The sequence below is a fragment of the Corvus brachyrhynchos genome, unplaced genomic scaffold, assembly GCF_000691975.1.
Source record: "Corvus brachyrhynchos isolate BGI_N302 unplaced genomic scaffold, ASM69197v1 scaffold61, whole genome shotgun sequence".
NCBI lineage: Eukaryota > Metazoa > Chordata > Aves > Passeriformes > Corvidae > Corvus > Corvus brachyrhynchos.
Genome location: NW_008236478.1, coordinates 2,472,703 through 2,482,829, shown reverse-complemented (window position 1 = coordinate 2,482,829; position 10,127 = coordinate 2,472,703). Strand labels below are relative to the sequence as shown.

Here is a 10,127-nt window from a genome sequence, read left to right as displayed (position 1 = left end):
TCCCCCTCTCTCTCCCATCCTCTTTCCTTCCCTCCCTTCAACTTAGCCAATGAATTCTGCTTTGTGATTATGGCCTGACTTTGAAGTTCTGGCTCCCTCTGCTGTTGTATAAATATACAAATTCTAGGGATAGTTGGGAGGAATAACAACTTCAGAAAAGAGCTGTGAAGTATCTGAAGCACAGCTTGCCCCCATGCTGCACATGAGTGTGATCTCAAGTGAAAACAAAGGGGCAAAATACAGACATAGAACCTAATCCTGTTCTCCTTGCTCAGGCAAGATTTCTGTAGGGCTCCAAAGAGAATTTTGCCTCATACTTATGAGGCCAGTACCAGTTTTCTCAGATTTTCCATTCCACCACAGACAGATACTGAAATTTTCTTTTAGAAGGGTGCACACTGCAAGTCCTTAGATTGTGAAAGGGGTAGAGGCACATCGTTACTCAGGAAAAGAACTCAGAAAAGCTCAGGTTTTCCTGAGCTGTTATTACTCAGGAAAAGAACTCAGAAATCAAAGAGCACTGAGAAAGTTGGAAATAAAGGGGGGAAAGGGATTTGCAAAAGTGCCAGATTTCTTTCTACATGCAGGCATGTAGCATGGTAACAGAAATCAAATGTTTCAATATCAAAGTAAGCGCAAGCTCTTATGAACTAAACTAACGGTGGAAACAAATTTTATTTATACTGTATTATTTCTTTCATTTTTTCTGGTAACAGCTATTACAGATGTGATCATCTACTTCAAGAGCTTAGCAGATAGCTTTCATCATTAGAGAAATAATCAAAGCAGAAGTAGGGATATATGGTTTTTTGGCATTTCACATGTCTTATGGTGCAGAGAAGCACAGAACTGGAATCTGTATAATGAACAGTGTAAGCTGGACACTTGTCCACAGTCAACGATTTTTAAATCAGGGATTGCTTGAGCTGCTTCTTATTTTGTGTTACTCATTTTTTTCCAGCCTCCTTTTCAGAGGCTTTATTTACCAACTAGTTTGAACCAGCACCCCATATCCCAACATTCCCCTTTCACCCAGGCACCTCAGAAGGAGACGAGCTTTTCGATCTGGCTATGGAAAGGGACATGCAAGCTGTGCTCAAGATGAGAAGGCATCAGCCCACACAGATCTTGAGCTTCTGGCCAGCTTTGCAGGAAGTAGAAGATTCTTCCTATCTTACTGGAGACAGAGGAGCTGAAATTATTTATTTGGCTGGCCTTTACACTTCTGTTTCTTCCTTAATTTATTTATCGTATGTTTATTTGTACTGCTGTTTAAAGCATTAAAGAAGGGGGGGGGAAACCATTAGGAAACAGACAGTCATTTTCCTGAGGGATATTTGGATTTGTGAAACTGTTTTTCTGTTCCCCTCAGCTGCAGCATTCCTTAGCCAGCCTTGACTTAACACCTTCCAAATATTTAAAGATATATTGTGCCACTTTTATTCTCTCAATTCAGACATTAGAGCAGAGCTTACAAACTAGCAAATAAACATCTGCTCTCTTCTTAAAGCCAATAGAAAACAGCTGTATCCCTGTTCCTGAAACACTGCTCAGGGCTCTGCTGCCCAGGAATCAGGAAATTACTTAACCACCAATATCTTGCTATGTCATCTGGGACTTTCTTCTTGATGGATATTTAGGATGAGCTTCTCTAGCAAGGTTCTGGCCTTTTTGGTGAGGTGAATGGGGCTGCATTAGAGTCCTGTTACACACATGATCTTTCAACACTGTATCCAAACTGCAGGGTGAAAACGCTTGCTATTAATAAGCTGATGTGGGAGCAGCACTTGGGTCATTCCAACCCTGCAGACATTCGTGGAGCTGGGACTTACATGCATCAGCAGCCACTGAGTGTAAGCCAAAAAATGTGATGGGGCTGGAGCTGCCAACCAGCAGCTGTCCAGACTGTAGCATAGAGGGGACAATACTGGAGCTACCTTGCAGTGAGAACAGCAGCAGCAAGACAAAGATGCCAATGCAAATTTCCTCAGGTGGGTCTGGGTTCAGCACCTTGCTACAAGGGGTTCTGGTAGTTGAGCTAGCTGGTTTGTATCGGGCCATGGTTCACTTCCCAATGGGGACTACAGAACATGAGTCTAGAGAGTCTCTGTGAGGATCCCAGCCCATTAAGACTTGAGAAATGCACAAGAGTATTTGTATGAGGGTGCATAAGAATGGAAATTCCACACTGGGAAGCAGTGTGGAAGCACTGTAGTCCCAACTATTGCTAGTCGGGTGCTGTCAATAGACCAGTCCCGTTTGCTGTTGTTAGGGCATGGGATAAAGAAACTGTAGCTGGCATGGCATGGGGCTGTCCCAGTTCCCAGAGAGCAATAAGAAGCCATGTTCCCATTCTCCACCCACAGCAAGTGCTCCTGTTATGAGAAGGCACTGGAAAACTGTCCTGCTTGCTCTGCAGCTGGTTACAAAAACAGTTGGACTCCATGGAGACAATGCATTTCAAGGGGGTACAGGTGCATGAAGAAATAGTTATCTCTGCTCTGGCCAAATAAGTCCTTCCTGCAAGTGGTTACAGTCACAGCAAAGCCTCTACCAACCAACATTCATTGGGTGCAACTAAGCATTTCCCTGCAGTGACAGGATTGTCACAGCACTGGGATTACAGGTGGACTCTGGATGCTTTGAGGGTCTCCTCTAGTGTTCTTGTGTCGGATCTTCAGCCACATCAGCCTTCCTTGATGGAGCCCTGATATTCTGTCTCCTTCTTTCCTCTGAGCATGAAATTTCAGAGACCAATTCTGCTACAGAACATTTAGCAAATCGAATTGTGTTCCAGCATCTGGAGTCCTGCTCTCTCTGGCACTGCTAAACAGTGAGCAAACAGTATCCACAAAGAATAGTACTAGGTACTTGATGACAAAAGCATGTGGAGAAAATGTACCATGGAACAGTACATAGTCCATGTGTATGCTAAGTTTATCAGGGCTACGTGGCATCCTTGTAGATATTTCACGTAAGTTTGATTTGGCTTTATTTTGTCTGAAACTTTACCTCTTTCTGAAGCAGAATTGCTATTTTAACCATTATCCACCATTTTCAATTTGTTCATAACCTTGATTCCATTGGGAGAGCTATGAAACGGATGTAACTTCACAGGAGTTTTTCTGCACTGCTTAAATGACGTTCAGAAAAGTAGCCCTGTTACTCAGGTGTCCCTAGACAGGCCCTTATAAATGAATCCCGCATTTAGGAAGCTGATAGCATTACCCCTTGTGTATATATCTGTATCTACATCTACCTCCTTAGATATATATACACACAAATATATATGTATGCATTTATATGTAACTGGATGAAATCCTCTGATCCACCCTCCACAAGCAAAACAGTGAGGGCCCCTCTGGCATCTGTTCCTCCCAGCCTGGACGGGTCATAGCCAGATGCAGTGATGTCCATGCCACTAGCCCCAAGAAGGCACAGAGAGAAATGATCAAAGAGAGCTGTTACTAGTTCTAACTAACCCTGAGGCCCAAAAATTTAAGAAGATAAATTATATTTCTCATTTTGCCTGCTTCCTGGAATCACCTTATTGACTGCCATAGATGGGGTTTTTTCTGATAATTGGTAAGATGTTTTCCCTATTATGTGCAGGTTTCCTACTTGTATGTATGTTCTCAGCACCACACTTGCAAATAGACCATGTGATTGTGGTTTTCCACAACAGATATTGAAAGAAGTTGTTTCCATCAGATGAAATGTTTAATTGTAATACACTTCAGGAAGGTAGAAGAAAGGCAGGTGAAGAAAAGAGCTATGATGCCAGTGTTGAATAAACTGAACACACTCAAATTATTTATCTGGCCTTTTAAGCTGTACAGCACTCTTTTTATAATTGCTCTTAATATTGTATAAATAGATTTTATAGGATATTTCTCATATTAACTACTTTCATGGACTTTGTACCAGGCACAAAGTAGTGCCTGAAGTCTACAGGCTAAACATGATTTATAGTCTAGGTTTCCTATAAAAACAGCTGTCATGGGGCTGTTTGTCAGTGGCCTTTGATCCAAACAAGATTATTGCAGGAAATTCTACCCCAGCATGGAAGGCTACAGAGCTATTTATATGGCATTTCTTTGCAGTAGGTTGGACTCCCAGGCATGGGATTGCCTTTTTTGTAATGTACTCATCATCTCCTGGAGAATATGTTCCCTTGTGCATCTGCGTTAATGGATTGACCTACACAAGGCACCAGGGTGAGGGGAGGCTTTCAAGGGCCTGTTTTTCTGGTTTGTTTCATCCCATTCTTCTAGTACACATGTCCTTGGGGGAATGTCAATAAGCGTAATAGCATAATGAATCCCTGTGTCTGGCAACAATTTATATAATACCTGTTAGTTTAAAAGCTAGATGATTTCCAGATCAATAATTAGATTCACAAACACTTACAGACACCATGAATTCTTCTGTTTTCAAGGAGACCAATCAGTGACTACAGTGATGTGATGTATGTGAAAATTTATTTAACTCTGGATCCCAACAGGAAAAAAGCCTGTGGTAAAGTTTGTTTACAAATGTGTGTGAGACAAACCACCTAGCGCCAGAAATGAGATAGATATGGCACAATTAGAGCTGTGAAAGGCATGAGGCAAACTCATTTCTCTGGAAGCCATGCTGCTTGCTGCTTTCCTCTAAAGGAGAGATCTGGAGTGTATTCAGCTACTGGGGTAGGTGTGAAAGAGGAGAAATACATCATGTGGTCTTATCCAGCTCCATTGTAGACTTTGCAACTTATATCAGGATTAGTCTTCTTCACCACTCGGATGGAACAGCTTTTCTTGTGGAACAGGCCGACACAGTTCACCCTATCATACTTCTTGGGGATTAAAACCCTGTCATTGAGAAAGGCAAAGAGAAAATCAGCAACTGAGGCGTGGTCTGAGAAGGATACTTACTGAGCTACAGCCATCCTGGAGCAACTATGGATTGACTTGGCTTGTGGATATCCCTAACAAGTGCTATGGATTATCACAGGAGGAATACGGAGTCCTGATTTTGGCTGTTAATGGATGAAGTGATTTCCCAACATTTGTTGTTGTTTAAATGCAGCTCTTACTGGCCATTCTGTTAGGGATTAGCATAAATTCCCACACAGAGGCAAAATATGGATTAATTCTGTCTTCCCCATTCAAACTAAAACTTTCTTGATAACAACAAACAAATTAAAGAGTGCTGAATCATCTCAGCATGAATGAATCCCAGCTGGGTCACTTCTCAGCACAGGCCAGCTCCCTCCCTCATGGCTGAGAAAATCTGGGTATATATCCCTCCAAAAGTTCCTTGGGTTGTAGCCTTTCTCACAGATCATTTACAGGACTCTTTCTCCCTCCCGTTAAAAGAAGGATTTTTCTAGCTTTCTGGGGAGATAATCAGTTCACATCACTATATTCAGGAAGACACAGCTGTCCTTGATGACTCACTGCCATCCAGGATGCAGAAACACACAAGAAAGCAAATTATCATCATGTATGTCCTGTTTTGATAGGGAGGAAGTGTGGGCTCTTGGCAGCATGGGAAGGATGTTAGAATATCTGAATAGATGCTCGCAGGTAGGCCAGTGGTTTGGTGCAGAGCTACAGAAACCCACAGGTTCATGCGTTGTGGGGTGTTTAGGTATCTGGAGACAAGTTGGTGAATAGAAGGAGCAAGAATACAGAGGCTAAAGGGAACCACACACCCAGTTAGTGTCTGAATCAAAAGAAGGACTAGGTGATGAGGAAAAACTGTGCTGGAGACACCCTGTGTTTCATCACGTTTCTTCCAAAAAAAGTCTGTGTGATTGACAGATTATTCTGCTGGTCATGATTAGAGCTAACTGGGAAACAGGAGAAGGAGTTTTGCTCACCTGAGTATGACATTTCAGTGCATGCTTTCAGTGAGGTATTTTAGTGTGAATATTTCAACCAGTTTCTGAATAAACAAACAATAATTTGGGTAAACTTACAAGCTGCAGCAAGTCATTGCACCCATCTTGCACCTGCACTGGAAACAATCTTCATTCTTCCACACCGCACCGAAAACATAGAGGTTTCTGTCTGAAAGGCACCCTGCATGTACACACCAGAAAATAATGGTCAGTAAATCAACAGACACAGACCACAGTCTTAGTTTGTGGACCAGTAATCAAAGCACTGATTTCCATAGAGTCCCACCAGGGAAGAGCCTAACCCCGTGCTTTGCAGAAAAGATACCATGTCTTTGCTCCTGCAGCATGCATGAGTGTATGACATGGCATGATAAAATGTTGCAAACACACACCAGGTGCCTATTATTCTGCTATTGCAATGAACCTGAAAAACACCTTAGCTTATGGCTATAGGAGGATCTTTCTGCCCTTTCTTATATTCAACATACAGGTTTAGACTTTATTTTCTCACTCCTTCCTCCTCCCCAATTCTTATTTTACCTCAGCTTGTGCTACTAAACCGAATTTAACAACAGTTGTGTTGTCTTTGCTTCAATTTTGGTGTCAGGTGCCCCCTTCAGATTAATCAATGCCACTTCAAAGTACATGGGGTTTTGCCACATGGGCAAATACCTCAGTGATACATCAGCCCAGAGTGTAATTATTGAATGTCTCAGTCCAGAGATGCCTCTGGGTGGGTTGATTCCTGAGTAGGCAGCTGTTTGGATCATTCCTCAGCCAAGAGCGTGTTATGCTATTCCAACATTTCTAAGCAAAAACCTTCAAATCTCCAAATTAATGTCTCAGGGATGTCTAATATATTTGCCATTCTTACCATATTTTCTGGCTGGTCTAAGGTAACAGCGAGCAGGAACACACAGAGCTCTTGAGAAAAGAAGGATCAAGCAAAAAACCAGCAAGAATTTCTTGAAAGGAAACAAGAATATTGTTTTAGAATTAAGTGGTTTTTTTCCAAAGGTCTGGCACAGAGTTATGAACGAGTCCTACTATTCCAAATAAGATCAAATTAAAAAATACTTCCAGTGTAAAAAATACTACATACGCATACACACAAAGCTGATAACTTACCATACTTGCATGGGCTGCTCACATTTAATAATGAGGAGTAGTGTCTATTTATATACAGGGAGGAAACAATGGTCAGTGCAAAGGGAGGTGATGTAAATATGTTCCCAGTGGACACTCTAACCTGTTCTGATCATCGATCAGAAGGTGGCACCTCAAAAAGTCTTGCAAAGGCTCATTTCGTGCACTGGCATACATTGGCATCTTGAACTTCATTGTGCTGGTGTAAATCTGAAGAAACTCCAGCAGATACACTGGTTGCTCCACATCAGCACTGGTGTCAGTGGAGAAATCTGACCACCTGAAAGCAGTGCCTCCAGAACTGGCAGGCCATCAAGGACCAGCAGGGAAAGGACACTATTGTTCGACTGACCTGCTATGAGGAGGTACAGGACAGGTCATTCATACAGAGCAGTGGTGTGGAAAGTCCACTGTTCTCAGACTGATTTATTATATTTTCAATTATTTTATACAAGACACATTACTTCCATATTTAGCAACCTGCAGAAACTAGCTCTAGTTCTGTATCTCTCAGCTGTTACAAAGCAAAGCCAGGCCCAGGGACTAGAGGCAGGTCAGCATGACCAGCTAGCACCCTTTTGGCAGCAAAAATGAGACGAGATGTGTGTTGTCTGAGTCCAGAAACAATGCTAAAGACTGAGGAAGGCAAAGAAAGAAAAAGTTCCAGTTTTATTTCACTGTATTCATGTCCTGCCTCAAACACAGCTGGAATCAGACACCAAAGGCAGTGTTGTTTCTGCAACAGTAAAATGAGGACATTTCCTTCAATACATATCTTACCATAGGTATCCAGGTCTTTGTGACATTAGACTGTTAAAACACGCAGTATGTGAGGCTGCCTCTCAGAACCAGCCAGAAAAATTAGCACAGATCCCTGTGGCTACATTAGGACTGCAGGGATTCAATGCTGTACTGAATTGGAGCATATGCATAACAAGTTTCAAAAGTTACCAGAGCATTCCCACCCTAATGAATTCCATTAATTCCATTAGCTTGGCTCTTTTAGCACACCTGGCTTTAATTAGGCACCTTGATTGGTATGCCTGAATTTGTTAGCTACCACTGATTGACAAACAGCTAGAGGAAACAAAGCTGCACTGGAAGTGGTTTTGGAACAAAAGGGGCAATGGTAGAACAAGTGTGGTCTCCTAAGGGATCTGGAGTCAAGTGATAGTTGTGGAGGGGGTGGCTACTGTTTGTTGTGACAGAAGATCTGAATTATGTAAGTTCCTTTTCTTTATTTGTTTGCATAAACTTAGCAAGAGATTTTACAGCTTCTGTTGTACTTTGGTTTTAGCTTTGCAGTACAGCTGTCAAGTTTTGTGTTAAACTTATGATTTTGGCAGATCGTGCTCTGTGTGTGCAGTTCTGCTGCAGGAAACAGTTGTGGTGTCTAATGAAGTGCTTTGAGGGAATGCTCTTTCTCTGGTAGGCTTTAAATAAACGAATTTCTCTTTGAAGGGAATTATTTGCTCAAAATAATTTGTTAGCAAAGGCAACAAGGTGAAAACATAAAAAAGCTCTTATACCACTGTGAATTTGGTTTTATTTTAATTGAAACCAATTGATTAGGGTCTAGCGTAGCTAGAGGCCGGATCCACTTCTGCTCTGTCCTGCTATAATTCTTGAGAAATCTTGTGCTGTGTCTTGAGAAGAAATAAGTGCTACAGTGGATAATATCACCAGTATAGTTGCAAGGAAATGTAATAAGCAATTCTGACTTGAAGGGCATGGTGGATTCTGAATAATTCTCTTACTTAAAATTATTATTTTAATTAGCTAATTATCTTTTTCTCCTTGGAGAGAAATAACAATATTTATAATTTCCGTATAATTTTTGCTGTTTCTCAGGTAGGCAGATATATTTATAGATATAAAATATACACATAAAATAGGAAACTGAAGTGTGATCAAGGCTATTGCTTCCAGAGGTGCCTGTCAGCTCTACCTCCTGAAACAAAACTGTATATTAAAGTATTCTGTGTGCACTGTTTCCTAAAAAAATTTAAAAAGCAGCTTAAAGCATCTTGGATTGCAGAATTGAGAATAAAATCCCAAATGCTTATGAAAGCCTGAAACCTTGAGTGACTTGTCTGTGGGATCTGGAGCAGAGAAGAGGCTTGAACCTGTCTCTGTTCATCTTCTTGCTGATCAGCTTGGACCTTTCCTCTTGAGACAAACAAGGTTTTCCATGACAAATTACTAAAAAAAAGAGGAGAAAGGATTCTCTTTTGTGCAGATGTAAATAAAGTCTTCTGGTGCTGCAGTGTTAAGCACGTGTCCTCTTTTAAAGGAAGGATAAATTCTCAGCCTAGGTGATGGCTGAGAAGGCAGAGTACCTCTGAGACATGGTGACTATATCAGTTTGCTGCTTTCCCTTTGTACCTTCTCCCTTCGGCTCTGTTGAGTTGGAAGTGCTCAAAGCCCAGTTCTAGACACACTGACTTAGGTCAAGCAACTTCCTTCACTGGGGGAACAGCAGCAGTTAATGTGTGTCCCCAGCCTGAGTTCTGTGAAGCAATGAGAGGAACATCCAGCACCTCCTTTCCCTGTTTGTCTTGCTCCTGCATCTGTCAGGGAAGCTGCCAAAGTAAACTGGTCAAATCATGTAGTGGTTTGGCTAAAACAGGGACTCAGAGCCAAGCCAAGGAGGCAATTCTGCCCTGGGAAGATTTTGACAATTGGAAGGATCCTGAGTTTTCTGAGGAGAGGCCTGGAGTTGGAGGGACTGGGCTGCGATTCCCCCTTGAATGACAGGGGTGATGGGATGGTGGCTCTATATCACCAAGGCTCTGACTAGGGTATCAACTCTATCATTTTATTACAAGTTGCCCACATTGAAAACATTTCTTCAGAAGACTTTAGTGGCTTTAGGCTTGATCTGCTGGCTGTCTATTGCTTTACCCTGTGTTTCAAAACCGCATCTTAATTACTAAACAGTATGGTGGGCCTCAAAATTGGGTTAAAGCACAAAAATAAATCTGACCTTACTTCAAAGTGGTTCATGTCAATCCGTTTTACAGAAGTTAATAAGGGAAACTGATGTTACCACTGGCTCTGACAACTGGCTGACTCCATTTTTAGCTGAACCCAT

At 41.8% G+C, this 10,127-nt stretch overlaps 1 protein-coding gene across 1 annotated transcript; it reads right to left on the bottom strand.

Moving 5' to 3' along the window:
* Window positions 1–4,527: 4,527 nt before the first annotated feature.
* LOC108444632 (beta-microseminoprotein-like) lies at window positions 4,528–10,127 on the bottom strand. The gene is made up of 4 exons (XM_017725854.1): window positions 10,083–10,127; window positions 6,762–6,852; window positions 5,966–6,068; window positions 4,528–4,853 (listed from the first exon to the last, which is right to left on the bottom strand). Exons 1-4 carry the CDS (start codon window positions 10,125–10,127, stop codon window positions 4,724–4,726), a joined length of 369 nt encoding a protein of 122 aa, XP_017581343.1. The 3' UTR covers window positions 4,528–4,723.